At 48.0% G+C, this 18,074-nt stretch overlaps 1 protein-coding gene across 8 annotated transcripts in view; it reads right to left on the bottom strand.

The window, feature by feature from the left end:
* Window positions 1–18,074, bottom strand: part of TMCO4 (transmembrane and coiled-coil domains 4) — a 92,469-nt gene that overhangs the window by 64,413 nt on the left and 9,982 nt on the right. For 6 of the 8 annotated variants that reach the window (XM_061184821.1, XM_061184824.1, XM_061184825.1 and 3 more), the window contains exons 3-6: window positions 17,060–17,154; window positions 12,083–12,260; window positions 4,556–4,730; window positions 3,803–3,830 (exon numbers count right to left, since the gene is read on the bottom strand). In XM_061184821.1, coding sequence (XP_061040804.1) covers window positions 3,803–3,830; window positions 4,556–4,730; window positions 12,083–12,252 — 373 coding nt within the window. In that variant the 5' untranslated portion in view covers window positions 12,253–12,260; window positions 17,060–17,154. Of the gene's footprint in view, window positions 1–3,802; window positions 3,831–4,555; window positions 4,731–12,082; window positions 12,261–17,059; window positions 17,217–18,074 lie in introns of all 8 variants that reach the window. The other 2 variants (XM_061184822.1, XM_061184823.1) reach the window with 1 other exon arrangement.

Here is an 18,074-nt window from a genome sequence, read left to right as displayed (position 1 = left end):
CAAATAAACCAGCCCCACCTGAGACGGCCAAATTTTGGGTCCTGAATCCATGGTTCTCAACCAGGGATGTTTTTGTCCCCCGAGGATATCTGGCAAAGTATGGGGACATTTCTGGTTATCACAACTCAGGAAGTGCTACTCGCGTCTAGTGAGTAGAGGCCAGGGATTCGGCTAAATCTCCTACATGGCACAGGGTGGTCCCATAACAAAGAATTATCCAGTCCCAAATGTCAACAGTGCCACAGTTGTGAAACCCAGTCTACAGTTGGCTCAGATTTAGTTTAACCTTCAATATATAAAAGGCTTATTTTTTCCAGTTGCGTGGGCAAGAAGCTTCATGGGTTGTCACTGGATGAGGAGAAGAAAATGATTACCATGCACAAAAAAATCCACCCAGCTGCCAAGATGGCATCGTTTTGTGACTAAGATCCCAGTATTGTCAGTAAGGGTCAACCTTCCAGGAAGTTCAGAGACGTGCGGCTTTTTGTGTTGATTTCTTGGGCTGATTCCATGATTAATCACCCTGTCTCACACCCAGAGAGAAATGCAGTAGCACAGACAGCCTTCTTCTGTGCTGTGTGTCCTACCCCATCAGTCTCTGTAGAAAAAAGATGTTTTAACCCTCAAGTTCAGACAAACCACCTTGCTAGTATCTAAGCTTGTGCTCTAAGGAAAGGACATCCATCCTTCTTTCTATCCATCCAACCTTCTATCCATTTATCCATCCGTCCCTCCATCCCTTCATCCATTCCTCCATCCCTTCATCTATCCATCCATCCACCCAACAAGTACTAAATGCCCACCACGTGTCCATCAGTGTTGCAGACACTGGGATATGATGGTGGACAAGCCAGACAAGGGCCCTACTCTCATGGAGCTTATGGGAAAGGCCTCGAACAACTGGCCCAACTATGACACTGACCTTCTCCTTACAAGATCCTTGACTGTGTTCTTAGGACCAAAGACAGTTTTGTTTTGCTCTGAAGTAGCATCTGGCTCTTGCCTCTCATTTGTATTTGAAATTGAAGTTCAGAGAAGTTAAGTGACTTGATCAAGGTCACACAATGAGAGTCTCAGAGACAGGATGAGAGTCCAAGTTTTCTGGTTCCCAGGGCTTTCCCATTTCACCACCACCACCATGCCCCAGTGGCACTCATGGCCTGCTTCCTGCATGTCAGCTCTGTTCTGAGCACTTTACCTGGGTTATTTCATTTAATCCTCACCACTGCCCTATAAGGTAAAAAGTACTGTTTGTTCCCATTTAACACCTGAGAAAACCGAGGCACTGAGACATTCAGGACCTTGCCAAAGTAGAGCTTGAATCTTAACACCAGGCAGCCTGATCCCCAGATGCACCCAGTTCTTGGTCCCTGGTTCTTCATTAATAAGGATAGAGTTGGACACGACAACTGTAGCCACTCCCACTCCAGGCCTCCTTTTCTCATCTACAGGCTGACCTCGTTTTACTGCTCTTTGCCTTGATTGTGCTTCGCAGATATTGCGGGGTTTTTTTGTTTTTTTTTTTAACAAATTGAAGGTCTGTGGCAACCCTGCATCCAGCAAGTCTATCAGTGCCATTTTTCCAACAGCATTTTTAAATTAAGGTATGTCCATTGTTTTTTTAGACACAGCGTTACTGTACACTTAATAGACTACAGTATAGTGTAAATATAACTTTTATATGCACTGAGAAACCAAAAATATTCACGTGACTTGCTTTACTGCGGTGGTCTGGAACTGAACCCGCAATATCTCCGAGGTCTGCCTGTGTCTCATGAGAGGGTCGTCTAGATGGTTTGAGGGGCCACCTACCTCTGACCTCTGGGGAAATTTTGAGCCCTAGCACCCACTCCCATTGGGGTCCCGGTGTGCCAGTGAAGCTGCTCCTGTTTGTAGATGCTGGCATCTGGTGGGGCTTTGAGATAAAACAAAGGCACCCCTCAGAGACTGGTATTCTTTAGATACGAAGTATTATTATATTGCTGTGGGGATGCTGCCACATTCCTCAACCCCCGTGGGTAAAATCTGCTAAGGTTTTTGTTAATAGCACTTGTTTTAGAATGTCCAGCTCTGCCACTTACCAGCTTAGGCCAGTTACTTCACCTCTCTGAGCCTCAGTTTGCTCGTCTGGAAAGTGGGAGCGTCTACATGAAAGGACGGCTATGAGGATGATGTGAAACAATGCTTGACAAGGGTCGGGTACCATGACCAGCATTAACAGGTGCTTCATAAGTGGTGGTTATTCTCAAGAGACATTTCAAAGGCAATGACGGTTTAGAGGCTCCCTACGAGAACACCCCTGGGAGGGAATGAAGTACCAGGTGATGACATTAGACGGGCTGTTTCAAACCCACTCCAATTATTCTGTGAGAGCCAGGCCAAGGTCACCCACAGCAAAGGGGGTAAGTTAAAGTGTCCTGGGTGCTCCTGGGAGCTCAGGAGGGCTTGTGATTGGCAGGCGGGGGCAGGAAGCAGGCTAGGATGAACGTGGCTCGCTGGGTGAGGAAAGGGAGAGAGTGAGGCCGACACAGGAGTGCTGGGGCAGCTTCTTCTCCCCCGTGACAAGGCCGTGGGGCAGAGCGCTGGCCCTGGAGGCCGGAGACCTGGTTCTGACCACCAGGCCACCTCTGCCACTGTGTGCTTCCGGGAAAGCCCCTTCCCCTCTCTGGGCCTCAACCTCTCCACCTGGGAATATGGGCGTCTCATCCAAGATGACCTTGACCTGCAAAATGGGAACAACGACCTCCAGCACCCCTCAGGGGGCCGAGAGGGCTCCGTGCCTGTACAGCCCTTGGCAGCAGGCTGGGCGCCCAGCAAGCGCTCAAGAACTGGTGCTTTGCTGTTACCGTGATTATCACGTGAGCGTGTGTGTGCTGATGGGCTGCCTTGCTCTCCAGCAACCTGAGACTCAGACCTCCGCGCAAACCCACCCCTCACTCCAACAGCATCCAGGACGATCGGATATTGTTATTCTTCCCTTACTTCCCTTACTTCTGTTTGGAAAAGAAAAAAGTGATAGAGCTGAGGATTTTCAGACCAACTCCGCCACATCCTCAGACCACAACTCAGCCACGTGGCCTCACCGGCTAAAAGAGAAGTGTTACTTCAGGTCGTGCCCGCCTGAAAGCAGGGGCTGGGCCAGATCACCCTTGGGCTCCCATCTGACTCTGAGATATGGAGTGAAAGCATTCTGTGAGGCTAGACTAGGGCCAAAAATATGCATTGGGGTTTGAGCCTTAGAGCTGCACTTCTCAGACTATAAACTCCACGGGAACAGCCTGGGGTCTCGTGTAGGTGGAGAGCCCGCTCGGCCCCGGCCCCCGTGACCCTCCTCTGAGCGTTCTTTCCAGCCGGTGCTCCTGCACACGCCGTTTCTGCTCCTGACGTCCTGTTCTTCCTCCTCTTCTCACCCCTCCCGTCCCCCACAAGCCAGGGTTCCGGCGGGCAGTGGGGGGGACTTCCCTTACTACACAGCGTAGAGGTGGTTGGGATTTCATTTTCAACTCCGTGCTCCTTCTCCCTGTTTGCCAGCAGAACAGACCTCAGAGGGCAGGAGCCAGACTCCAGAGCTACTCAGAAGGCGGAACCACAGGGCACTGTGCGGAATCAATAAAACCGCTAAGAAGCACCACCCGGCACTTGGCATGAATGGAGAGCTTCCGGCTCCCCAGCTCTACTGGCTTCCCTTTCCTTTCTTGTGCCAAAAAGGCCACTGGGGACGGGACCGCAGGGGCAACACCTACCACTGGCTTCACTGGCTGAGGTGCAGATACGTGCCCCACAACTTATGAAATCAACTCACCATCCTTGAGTGAGAAGCTCAGAAGGTCCTGAGGGAAGAGTAACAGGAATTAGCAATAGGTTGATATGTAACCAGCCTGCTCATTTGACAAATATTTATTGACCCTTAAGAAGTGGGAGAACAAGGCAGACAAAATACCTCTGCCCTACATTCGAGAGGCGAGCCAGACAAACAAGTAAGCAGATAACTGAATAAATACGTGAGAATTTCAGGGAGTCAGATGAAGGAGGGGGAGGGCTGTTTTAAATCTGCTCTCTTGACCCACCGATAGCCTGTGTCAAGCTTCTGCCTGCTTCAAATGAACAGAGAGCAGGTGAGTGACATGCCCAAGGGCACACAGCAAAGCTGCTGCTTCCAAAAGGAGGCACCACAGCTTAGCAGTCAGGAGCACGGGCTCTGGAGTAAGACTGCCAAGGTTCAAATCAGCTGTGTGCCCTTGAACAAGTTACCTAACGTCTCTGTGCCTCCATTTATCATCCTACCTACTTAATAAAATTGCTTTGAGAATTAAATGAGTTCATATTAGTAAGGTATTAGCATATAAAAAGTACTGTTTAAGTAATAAATCGATAGTAAATATTCAATAATGATAATTCAACATTAGCTATGATCGTCATCATCATATGAAATTATGATGCAATATTTAATCTTTCAATTCCCCCCACGCCACTACAAGCGATATTCAGGCTGACTTTGAGAGGAAATTATCTGTTCTACTTTCCCTGGCAGCCGCCACCTGGGCGGTGGGTGTACCTGAGTGATCACCAGTGGGTCGTCCTTCAAGATGGGGTCCTTCAATAAAATCTGAGCAAACATGTCTGCTCCTTCGCCTCCCAGGCCGCTGGCAAAAGCAGTCATGGTTGGCAAGACAGCTTCGGACAAGTCCAGCCACTTCACCAGGCCGGCCACAAAGTCCGTGCAGAAGGATCTGAAAGACAGACACAGCTGAGATCCTGGACCGTGCATCTCACGATATGAGGTGTGTGCAGGGATGTGAAGACCTGGCACTTACAAAAAACCACGGCGACTGCGGCCCACGGAATATGGAAGAGAGCCAAAACCTGATTTCAGGTGTGTGGACTTGAGCTTCTTCCTCCACCAAAACTTTGACCACAGGGCTGATAAACCACAGGAACGAGAGGGTAACGAGCAGTTACTGACCATATGCCCTGAGGCTGGCCTGCCCTGGGGGCTGTGGAATCAAAAATGAGCAAGATGGGCCTTGGATGAGAAGCTCACAGCGGGGTGGAGACTTGGACGGAACTAACTGATCCAGTGCCGTGGGATATGCTAGGTCAGAGGCAGGAATCAAGCCCCGATGAGTCCAGAGAGTCCAGAGAGGGAGCCCCAAATCCACCTGTGAGGTGAGAGGCAGTGACCAGAAAAGGTTCCCACACATGGAGATTGGCTGCTGTTGGAAATGGCCACAGACATGCTTTCTGGAGACACACTGGCTGCTGTAGAAGTGGATAAAGTGCAGAGAAGTCTGTCCTCCAGCCGTGCCCACCACCACCATGGGGGCTCTGTCCACAGCAGTCATTTGAGTTGAGTCCCATGGGGGTCCCTGGGTGGGGGATGGATGGGGTGCTCCAGGAGAGAAGGGACCCCAGGAGCTGCAGGAAACACATGGCACCTTGGGGACCCCAGCAGAGTCCACATCAGGCTTTGATTCCAAGCCACCACTGGGATGCGGAACAGGGGAAGCAGATCAGAGGGGATTAGACCAGTGCAGAGAAAAGGCTTCCCAGAGACAAGCAGAGCTCCCTGGTAGAGAGGGCGACCTCAGGAAGCTCCCTGCTTGCACCACCCGGCTCCGGTTCCCGGGGATCCCAGGCAGCCCACCCAACCCATTCTTTAGAGCTGCTGCTGCCAAAGCCCAAGTAGAGAGATCTCTGCAGGCCAGGCCTGTGACAGGAGCAGTGCAGGACTCGGGTTCAAATCCTGGCCCTACCACTGTTTTGGTCCAGGTCCCTGGGAAGCAGCTCTGAAATGATTATTGGGGATTCCGTTGGGGTCAACGTCTGTGAATGCGCAGGGAGGATGCAGGACTGGGCAGGGAGATCCAGTCTCAACAGAAGCCTCAGCTGACCCTGCAGGGAGATCTGAAGATGGGGTGACCCTTGAGAACTGCCCCCAGTGGGGCAACAGGGCTGGGCCTTTATACCCTTATTTCAGACAGTCATCGGACAAAGGCCGCCCCAGGAAGGCGGCAGAACCTTGGGTGAAGTGGCTCTCTTCAGCTGAGGCAGGCCCAGGCTGTGCTGGAAAGTCCTCTCAGTAGCTGGGGGAAAGTCCTTCACTCCTTTTTTTTTTTTTTTTGGCCATGCCACGGGGCATGTGGGATCTTAGTTCCCTGACCAGGGATCAAACCTGCGCCCCCTGCCGTGGAAGCATGGAGTCTTAAACACTGGACCGCCAGGGAAGTCCCAGGAAAGTCCTTCACTCCTGAAGGACATCTGAGCGAGTAACTCGACCTCTCTGTGCCTCAGTTTCCTTATCTGCAAATGGGTCTAAGAAACCAACTTCATAAAATTGTTTGAGGATTAAATGAGATGATACATATAAAGCACCCCGAGCAGGGCTTGGCATGCAGTAGATACTCAACTTATGTTAGTTAGCATCACTATTTTATTTACAAGGTGACCAAGAGAGGCAGTGGAGAAGAGGGTTGAGTCGGGCTCTAATGTCTGACCCCTCAGGGGAGTCCTGGCTCCCTCGGTGACGGCTTCATGCCCTACTTCACCTTAGTTTTACTCTCCTCTGTCGTAAAATGACGATGATAATAGGGCCTGTCTCATAGATTGGCTGGAAAGATTAAATGACATAATAGTGCCTGGCAGACGATAACCCTCAATAAATGTTAGCTACTGCTATAACAATTATTGTAACCTACCCCGCTACAATTACTGGGATTACCCTGGGATGATGCGTGAGCGTATATGTGGGGAGGGATGACTAAGTGAATTGAGCATTACTTCGGGGTAAACATATACGTAGTGCCGAGGGCAGCAGCACGGCCTGGCCCCGTGTCCATGAAGGAAGTCCTGGATGTAGAGAAGCATCTCATAACGAGAGTGGAGGGGTAAAGAGCACGAACTCCAGTTCAAATCCCAGCTCTGCCACAAGCTGTGTGATCTTGGACAAGTTACTTAGCCTCTCTGTGCCTCTGTTTCTTTATCTGTAAAACAGTGGCGATAATGATGAAACCTATTTCATAGGGTTGTTGAAAGCTAAGTTAACATTTGTCATGTGCTTAGAGCAAAACCTGGCACATATAAAGCCCTATATAGGTGTTTCTTTAAATGAACAAATGAATTAATAAATATATATGTAAAGTGCCAGTACAGCAATCTATTAAATAAGAAATAGCATTGTAGAATGGCAGGGCCTTGGTAAATGCTTCTAACGTGACTGGTGATCTAGTTGAAGCACATAAAAATCAATAGCAATAATGATAATAAATGGTGATCACAGAGCAACTATCTGTCAGTCCCTGTACTTAGTGCTTCATACACATGGACTCATTTACTTCTCATTACAGCCCCATGACGGAGGGAGGTACGATTTTTACCCCCATTCTAGAGATAAAGACACCCAGAACCAGAAAGGTGTTTTTTTGTTAGTTTGTTTTGTTTTTTTTGGCCGTGCCACATGGCTTGTGGGATCTTAGGTCACTCAGCAGTGAAATTGCGGAGTCCTAACCACTGGACTGCCAGGGAATTCCCCAGAGAGGTTAAGTGACAGCTCCAGGGTCCAGGGTTCTCTCTGACTCCAGAGGCCATGCTTAACCACTGCAGAGATCGTCCCTCTCCAGCAATCACATTCCTTGGCACCCACCGAGTGCTGGGCACCGGCTAGGCTGGTGCATCCATCTCCCCTCTCATCCTTGCCGTGTCTTGAGACAGAGCCCTGGGCTGTGGAGGTTAAACACCATATCAAGGGTCTCCTGGCTGGGAAAGGGCAAAGCCTCATCTGGAATCCAGGTTCCCGACTCCTAGTCCAAAGCTCCTCCTATTCACTAGGGGCTGGAAAACTACACCAGGGGGCTGCAGCCCCCTTTTTTTTTTGAAACTAAGTTTTATTGGAACACAGCACGCCCATTCCTTTACATGCTGTCTCCCGGCTGCTTTTAGCCTACATGGAACAGCAAAGCTGGGTGACTGCAACAGAGACCACAGGGTTTTGCAAGCCTAAAATATCTAGACTTCACGGACAAAGCTTACTGACCCCTACTCTACACCATTAATATCTCCATGTTTAATAAATAGAGTTCATTGTAAGGAACAGCGTCTGTGACGCTTACAGCATGGAAGAGAGATAAATATTTTAAAGGCTTGCTTTTATGCCCCATGTGGACATAAACTAACACAGAATGTTTTCTAAAGATTACTGAAACCAACAGCATATCTGGGATTTACAACCCAGATTGAGGTTGGTTTTAAGATGTGTTTTGGGCCTTAAGAAGACTGAGATCAACCAAGTGGAAAGAGGTGGCATACTGCATTGTAACTTTCAGGAAGGAAAGTGCCCCCAAGGCAGATGCTTCCGGCTCAGCCACATGTGCTTAAGACCATACTTGGATTTTGTGGGGGACACAGAACAATAACTTCTCCATGTGCCCTCCCAGGCGGTGCCCAGCACAGGCCTGGCACACAGTTCAGGTTCATAAATATTTGTTTATGTGAACAAAGTAGGCAAAACTCTTCCCCCGCCTATCTACCAGCTTATCAGGTAGGGATTTATCAGATCTGAGAAGCTTCTGGAAAGATAGAGCTTCCCATGTATGGCACAGGTATGGGCTACAGCAGGGAGAGAGTTGGACCCTTGCAGGAGATGGGACCCTGGCTTGCTTGGGAACAGAACATCCAATGAGATATATACTAACCTCTAGATAGAGAACGTGGTTTCATTATTAATAATGAGAACATCCAACGTTTGTTTGGCAGTAGCTCTGTGCCAGGCTCTGCAGAGGCCATCAACATGTTCCTTCCTCAGGACCACCCTCTCTGATGGATGGCCGTTTCTCAGCAGCAGTGATTCCCCAGCCCCTTCTTCCTGGCCAGCAGAAGCCCCCTCCCATGACGGAGACAGAGAATGTCAAGTGCCTTTATTTTTTCCCTGCCTCCCTTGCAGGTGAGGCGAGGGCATTTGACTAGACCTAGACAATGACACAAAAGGGGAAGCCTTCTCAGGGAATCCCGGGAAAGAGTTCCTCCCTGATGAGAGACTTGAAGAGAATCCCTGTCCTCCTCTTCCTTGCCTTGGGTCTTGTTCTGTGATGGTGTGATGTATGGCACTGCAGCAGCCATTTTATGATCAGGAGGGGGAGGCTAAGAGAACTGCAGAAAAGCCAACCCAAAGGCTTTTTGAGGTGCTGTATCAATGCTGGAACTCTCTTCCTTTTGATTTCTTGTTAAGTGAGAAAAACAAATCTCTTATTGTTTATTATTTTTTTAAAATTTAAAAATTTTTTTCACATCTTTATTGGAGTATAAATGCTTTACAATGTTGTGCTAATTTCTGCTGTACAACAAAGTAAATCAGCTATATGTATACATATATCCCCATATCCCCTCCCTCTTGAGCTTCCTTCCCACCCTATCCCATCCCTCGAGGTCGTCACAAAGCTTTGTGTTGATCTCCTTGTGCTATGCAGCAGCTTTCCACTAGCCATCCATTATACATTTGGTAGTGTATATATGTCAATGCTACTCTCTCACTTCATCCCAGCTTCTCCTTCCCACCCTGTGCCCTCTAGTCTGTTCTCTATGTCTGCCTCTTTATTCCTGCCCTGCCACTAGGTTCATCAGTACCACTTTTTAAAATTCCATCTATATATGCGTTAGCATACGGTATTTGTTTTTCTCCTTCTGACTTACTTTACTCTGTGTGACAGATTCTAGGTCCATCCACCTCACTACAAATAACTCAATTTCATTCCTTTTTATGGTTGAGTAATATTCCATTGTATGAATGTGCCACATCTTCTTTATCCATTCATCTGTTGATGGACATTTAGGTTGCTTCCATGTCCTGGGTATTGTAAATAGTGCTGCAATGAATATTGTGGTACATGTATCTTTTTTTTTTTTAAATAAATTTATTTATTTATTTATTTATGGCTCTGTTGGGTCTGCATCGCTGCGCACAGGCTTTCTCTAGCTGCGGCGAGCGGGGGCTACTCTTCGTTGTGGTGTGCGGGCTTCTCATCGCGGTGGCTTGTCTTTGTTGCGGAGCACAGGCCCTAGGTGCACCGGTTTCAGTAGTTGTGGCTCACGGGCTCTAGAGCGCAGGCTCAGTAGTTGTGGCGCATGGCCTTAGTTGCTCCGCAGCATGTGGGATCTTCCTGGACCAGGGCTCGAACCCGTTGTCCCCTGCATTGGCAGGCGGATTCTTACCACTGCACCGCCAGGGAAGTCCCTACATGTATCTTTTTGAGTTATGGTTTTCTCAGGGTATATGCCCAGTAGTGGGATTGCTGGGTCATATGGTAGTTCTATTTTTAGTTTTTTAAGGAACCTCCATGCTGTTCTCCATAGTGGCTGTATCAATTTACATTCCCACCGACAGTGCAGGAGGGTTCCTTTTTCTCCACACCCTCTCCAGCATTTATTGTTTCTAGATTTTTTGATGATGGTCATTCTAACTTTTATTATTTAAATCTCTTTTAGTACAGTGTACTGTTACTTGCAGCCCAAAGTACCCTGACTGGTAGGGGTAAGCTCCAGGATTGTCTTCATTTTACAGATGAGGAAATTGAACAAATAAAGTAAGTCACAGACTCAGCAAGCACCGCCATTTATTGAGCACCTACTGTGGGCCAAACACTATGCCATGTGCTTTAACTATATTATCTCATTTGATTCTTGTAATCACTCAGCAGGTGGGTATTACTAGCCCTATTCTACAGATGAAGACACTGATGCATAGGGAAGTTAAATAAACTGCCTAAGGCCACATGTAACTGGAAAGTGGCAGGGGTAGGACTTGAACCCAGATCTAAGTCCAAATCCCGTGGAATGTCTCCTGTGCTAAGAAAGTCAGTATTTATCCATCCCTTCTTCTCGCAGACCTTTACCGAGGGTATGTGTTACACCAAGCTGTGTGCCAGGCACTGGGAACTCAGAGATGAACGAGGCAGCTCCTGCCCTGCAGGGAAGAGTTACGGTGCAGCATGGTGGCTGTGGTGACAGGTCACTGGACAGACAGGTGGAGAAGCTTCCCGTCTGGGGAGGGTCTGGGAAGGCTTCCTAGAAGTGACCCCCAAGGAGATGAAAACGCTCAAGGTTCGGGCCAGTGGGAGGGACAAAGATAAAAAGAAAAACAAACAAAAACCCAGCCAAGACCCAAGGCACGGGGAAGTTTACTCATGGGGACCATGGCTGGGGTTGGGGGCTGCGGTTCTTGAAAACACTGCAGATGCAAAAACTTCTTGCCATCTCCTGCCCCCAACCCATCGCTCCCTGTCTCAGGAATGATATCTCTGTCCTCCCAGGCCCCCCTCCCCATCTGGACCTTTGGGGCCAAAGTTAGCTCCTCCCTCTGCCCCGTCCACAGCACCCAAGCTGTCCCCTAGTCAACTGCATTCTCCCTGAGAAAAACTGCCTCACCTGTGTCCCTCCATCTCTGGGCCACTGTCCTGGTTTCTCCAAACAACTCCCTCCTCTGGTCTCCAAACTCTCTCCCCGCAAAATCCTTGAAGGCCTTGAAGGCCAAGCCCAAGCTCTTAGCCACTCTACTATTCCGACTCCACATACTGAGTGTCACTGAAGCTGATACGCATCGTGGCACTTAGCCCACTTGCCCACTGTTAAAGTCACTCACTTGGGTGCCCCCCCCCCCACCAGATTGTAAGCACCAGGAGGGCAGAAGCCAGGCCTTGCTTTTCTTTGTTTTCTCCACAGGGCCTTGTACAACACTCAGCACATAGTAGGTGCTCACTGAATGTAGATATCTTATCCCCCTATTAGGGTGTGTCCTACTTGAGGGCAGGGATGGTGTCGGCCTTGTTTGTCTTACTCATGTCCACTTTCCACGTACTTCAAACGGTGCCTGGTGAAATGCTTGTAGGTGCTCCTTAAATGCTTAGTGAAGGTATAAATAAGTGGGTACTGAATGAGGGATGCCCTAGCCCCCTACCACGTTGTGAGCTCCTTGAAGGCAAGGACAATGGCTTTCTCCTCTTTGTAGTGTCCAGTAACACCTGGCAGGCTGCTTGGCTGCCAAGAATCATCTCCCTGAAGAAGCATGACCGTCCCTCTGTGAGATAAAAGTGCTCACCTTTGCTCAGGTTCTGGAAAGAGCTGGGACAGGGAGACGCCACAGAGGGCGGCATAGGCAAAGCGGTTGGTCTCGGTCAGCTCCCGGCCTGTGGGCAGATGCGGCTCCCCTTCCACACCTGGCTCGGCCACCTGGGGCAGCCCCCGGCTTGACCTGTCCCCTGTGGCCATTTCCAGCCCTGCAGGGAGAAATCCCAGTGAAAAATGCTTTCAGCAGGTAGGCAAAGCTTCCTTAAACGGGACACAAAAACTACCACATCATAAAAGAAAAGGTGGCTAAATTAGCCCTCATTCAAATTAAAAACTTCTATTCATCATCTTTAAGAGACTGGGGCTGGGGGAGATATTTTCAATGTGTATATCACAAAGGATTTGTATCCATAGTGTAAAAACAACTCCTACAAGTCACTAAGAAAAAGAAACAAGGCAAATTTAAGATGGGCAAAAGACTTGAATAGGTGCTTCACAGAAGATATCCAATGGCCAATAAGCACACGCAGAGGTGTTCAACATCACTGGGCATCAGAGAAACAGAAATTAAAACCCCAATGAGACACGGCTACTCACCCATCAGAATGGCTAAAATTGAAAGACTGACAATACCAAGTGCTGACGAAGATAAGGGACAAATAGAACTTCCATACACTGCTGGTGGGAGTGTAAATTAGCCATCTGAGACATGGAAATTAAAACTCCAATGAGATACTACCATTCACCTATCAGAAAGGTTAAAATTAAAAAGACCTACAATACTAAGAGAATAAGGAGCAAATAGAACTTTCATACACTGCTGGTGGGAGTGTAAATTGGTACAACCATGTGAAAAATGGTTTGACTTTATCCACTAAATTTAAACATGTGTCTTCCCTACACCCCAGCAACTCCACTCCTGAGAAATGAAGGTTTATGTCTCCCAAAAGACATGAATGCTCATAGGAGCTTCACTCATAATAGTCCCAAATGAAACAACCCACATGTTCACCCACAGCAGAATGGACAACCTATGCAGATTTATACCATAGAATATTACACAGCAATGAAAAGAATGAAGTTTGGCTCACCACAACATGAGTGAATCTCAATGGTAAGCAGATGGTCATTCACCAGAGAATATATACTGTAGGATTACATTTATATGTACTTGAAGAATAGGTCAAACCAATCTATAGTGAGAAGAGTCAGAAGAGAGGTTGCCAGTGGGAGGGAATATTGGCTTAGAAGGGGGACAGCAAGGCTTCTGGGTGATGGAAATGTTCTATATCTTGACCCAGGTGGTGATTACATGGGCATAAATATATTTTAAAAATTCACTGAGCTGCACACTTAAGATTTGCATACTCTATGTATGTTATACTTCAGTGAAAGGAAGGAAGGGAGGGAGCAAGGTCTCCTTCCCCTTCCTCTGTCCCTCCCTTTATTCTCTTTCCTTCCCAGGGGCAGAAGGGGAAGAAGGGAAGGGATGGGTGGGGAGGATTGGGGAAGGGACAAACCAAGCCAAGTCAGGCATCCAAGGGCCCTGGGAGCGGGTACTGGGAAGGGTACCAGCCGTGACCATAGGGCACTGTGGATACGAATGCAGGCTCAGGACCAGACAGACAGGGTGTGAATCTAAGTGCCTCCAACTCATAGATGTGGGACCTTGGGGAACTCAACCTCTCTGCACTGAGATTCCTTTGCCTAAAAATGAACTATAATAGTACGTGTCTGGAAGAGCTGTGTAAGCAATAAATGACATGGCCATGAAGAAATAAACGCATAAAAGAATCAACAAACAAATAAATAAGATGCTCAGCACAGTGCCTGGCACACAGCAAAGGTGTACAAATAATAGTAAGAGGCAACATTATTGAGCCACTGCTGGATGCCAGGCTCTGGGGCTACAGTTTTTAACATGCACGGTCCCAGCCAACTCTACGAGCCAGGTACTATTGATACCATAGCATCCAGTTTTCAAACCGGGGGGGAACAGGCTCAGAGAAGAAGTAACTGGGCCCGGGTCACATGCCAGTAAATGGCAGACCAGAGCCCAACGCCAGAGCTCTTGGCCACCATCTCTGTTTCGAACACTCGTCTTATCGCCAAGAGATTTCTAGTCTAATACCCATACTCCACCCTGACTTTGGCCCACAAATTCGTTCTCATCCAGCTGAGTAATAAAATCTTTTGTTCTCAAAGTATCACCTCCACGGAGGGATTATTTAAAAATTTGTCCACAACTAATATTGCATCAGTTTTTCAAAATAACTCTGAGGTAGTTAAAAGCCACAAACCAACATCTGGACAGCACATAACAGTTTACAGAGCACTTTAAATCCATTTAATTCTTACAACTACCATGTAAGGTTAAGTAGGACGTGAGGCGTTATGATTCTCTCCTTTAACTATAAGCTTCAGAGAGGCCAAGCGATTTCCCCAGAGTTACACAGTAAGTATGTGATGAAAGTCAAACCAGACTTTGGTTCTAAACCCCATGTTCTCTCCTCTATACCCGCACAGGGATTCTCCTTCCCTTGTTTCAGATGGAGAAATTGAGGCCCAGAGAGGTTAAGACCATGCCCAATGTCACCCAGCAAGACTGGCCTCCAATGGTTGCTCCAGGAACCCAAGTTTGAGATCTCTTTGTAGCAGATTTCCCTGGCTCAGATAATCAGCGCAGACCATGTCGGTGGACAAAGAGGACAGCGACAAGCCACGAACTAAGGACATCACCGGGGGCAGTGTCTGGCCTTGATGTCAGCAGGCTTAGCAATTTCCACTACCTTTAAACAACTCCATGTGCCACTTGGCAGCTGGGGTAATTGCCCCTATTACCCAGAAGAACCCAAGATGGTATTTGATTGGGCTGGTATTTGGGGAGCCCCATGTTAGTTCTCAGCTCAAGAAGAAACAGTCTTCTAATCAGAGAAGCATGAGCTGCCCTGTCTCTAACCACAGGGGAGAGGGGGTGTGCTGAGTGCACGAAGAGCTCAGCTCAGGCCAAATTCATTCATTCATTCATTCAACAAAATACTCTCCTGATGCCCTATAATCCATCCTCTACACAGTAGCCTGAGTGGCCTTGTTGTCCTATATACCAATCATGTCACTTGCCTGCTTAAAGGCCTCCGAAGGCCTCCCATCACCCCAGGATGAATACCAATCCTTTCATGATAGTCTACAGAGTCCTGATCTGGCCCCTGCCCGCCTCTAAACTCCAGCTCATGCCCCCCACACCCGCCTTGTTCACTACACTGTAGCCACGCTGGCTGTCTTTCTGCTCCTCAAATACGCAAGCTGGTCCTCCCTCTGGGCCTATGCACCTGCCATCCCCCCCAGCTTGGGACACTTTACATTTGACCTTCACATCATTCTGGCCTTAGTCTGAATGTCACCTCCTCTGGGAGGCCTTCCCTGATTCCCCAGGCCAAGCTACTCTGCCTCTCTATCCTAGCACCCTGTTCTATTTCTATAAGACTTACTCCTGTCTTAAATAATATATTTTTAAATTATATTGTTTACTTGTGTAAACAAGTAGAACATAAACTTCTCGAGGCAGGCCCCTGGTTGTTTTTTCACTGCTGTAACCCTAGCTTTCTGAGCAGGCCCTGGAGTATTGCAGGCATTCAATAACTACTTGCTGGATGAACGAAGAGGGCCTTGAGGCAAATCAGGGGACAAAACTGACAAATTCCCTGCTCTCAAGGGGCTTACATTCTGGTGGGAGACAGGCAATAATACACCAATAAATCATGATCATAATCATTTAAGTACTTGCCCACGATCACGTAGCTATTAAGCGGTGGAACTGAGATTCGCACTCAGAGGATCTGGATGTAACAGTCCACTAAATAAGTAAGTAAGTAAGTAAATAAATATATAAACATTCAGTTGGGCAGTGAACAGTTAGGGAGAGGGGGATATGCAGTGATCAGGACGGCGGGGGTGACAACAGTATCGGATGAAAGGTGCCATTCCAGCAGAGGGCTGCAGGAAGTATGGGGACAGCCCTGCAGATGGATGGGACAGGGTATTCCAGTAGAAGAAACAGGACAGTGGTAGAGCTAGATGGACAAGTAAACAGATGACGATAACCCAGTGGGATAAATGCTGTGATGGAGAAAACACAGATAGAGGGATACAAAGAGGGGAACCCACAATTGGCTTCCCAGAGAAGGTGACATCAGACAGGGGTGGGGTCAGTGGGAAGAGAATGTTCTCGGCAGAGGGGATAGCATCTGTCAAGTCCCAGAGGGAGAAGAGAGAGGATGCTTTCGAAGAACCAAAAGGATGCTCAGTGTAGCCAGGATTTGGACAATGGGTGGGTGTAGAGGTTGGGAGGGAAGAAATGAGGTTGGAGGGGAAGCTGCCAGGGGCTACACCCTGCAGGACCAAGTCCTCCCAGCTAAGGAGTCCGACTTAACCTCAAAGGCGATGGCCATGCGGGGAGCTGAGTAGGGGTACACGGGACCTCTTGGTACGACTTCTGCAACTGCCTGTGAATCTATAATTATTTAAAAAGGAAAGGTGGGATGTCACTAGAGAATATGAAAACCTTAAGTTCTAAGTAAATCCAAAATAGATATTCGCCTCCACTCCAAATCAATCAGTTAGTTAATTTAATAAAGATCTACCAGGGAATTCCCTGGCGTTCCAGTGGTTAGGACTCCATGCTTCCACTACTTCCAGGGCACGGGTTTGATCCCTGGTCGGGGAACTAAGATCCCACATGCCACACAGCACAGCTAAACAACCCCACAAAAACCAATAAATAAATAAAGAAACAAATATGTACCAGATACGTACAATAAATATGTACCAGGTGCTGTCTTACATGCTGGGGACACAGCGGTGACTAAGACAGACAGACAACCACCTTCTACCATAGAGATACATTCTAGTCGGGGAGACAGACAACATGTAAACTCACGACATTTAAATGAAGATCATTTTAAATAATGACAAGGGTTCTGAAGAGAAAGAAACCTTAAATAATACTTACCCAGATTTCAAGAAACAACCGTGGGCTTCCCCTCTAAGTCTGAAAACAGGCTGTCCAGCTTCTTGAAGGTTCTTTGGAGAAATATGCAAATTTCCCTGGAGGAGCAAACCAGAAAAACAAGCCCATGGGTCCATAGGGTGTGGGATCTGGAGGAGGCCTGTGGGAAAGAGGGATCGGTTAGCCCAGGGCTCAGGGCTAGCCCTACTACCACTACTACCCTACTACCACTACTACCACTCTTCTGGGCCTTTGCCCCCGCAGGTTTGCAGGCAGCTACCATTCACTGGGCACAGCCCTGGCGCTGTGCATGGATTGTCGGTTCTAAGTCCTTGTACCCTGAGCCATGGGTGCTACACTGGCTCCCTGGTTAGCCTGGCAGTAGAGGGCAGGCACCGGATCTACTCCATATCAGTATTCTGGTGCCCAACCTCTTACCTGCCACAGGGTGAGTGCTCAGAAATTGCCTGTGACACGAACGAATGAACTAGTTTTCAGGCTTAAGCAAGAGCTAGATTTTCCTGGTTATGCCCTCCAGAAAGGCACTCCTATTCTTACCCTCCCATCAAGCATCAGATGAGGAAGGGAGAATGGAACAAGGGCCAAGCATCTGGAATTACCCAGGGATGTCCCAGAGCCCAGCAGGAGAAGAGAGAAGATGCTTTTGAAGAACCAAAAAGATGCTCAGGGACCACCTCAAACTTCAAATAACCTGAGCTTCATCCTAATGGGCCATTTGCCATGTTCAAGGAACCAGAGTATGTTCTGCCTCTCAAGCTTCCGTAGGGTTTTTAATCAATGAGTAGTGATAACACCCTTCCCCTGGATGTTATCTTCTTATGAGGCACGAGAATGTATATACTATGCCTACAAACCAGGAGATTCAAGCCACAAGTCCACCCATATTAAAAAGACACAGAGAAGAAAAATGTCTAGAAGAATAGCCTCTATAGTGATCTCTGAAAGGTGAGATACCAGAGACTTTTCTGGATTTCCCCAATATTCTGTCACAGATGTG

This window comes from Eubalaena glacialis, chromosome 3 (assembly GCF_028564815.1).
Source record: "Eubalaena glacialis isolate mEubGla1 chromosome 3, mEubGla1.1.hap2.+ XY, whole genome shotgun sequence".
Lineage (NCBI taxonomy): Eukaryota > Metazoa > Chordata > Mammalia > Artiodactyla > Balaenidae > Eubalaena > Eubalaena glacialis.
Note: the sequence above shows the minus strand (reverse complement) of the source record. Positions and strands in the feature narration are given on the sequence as shown.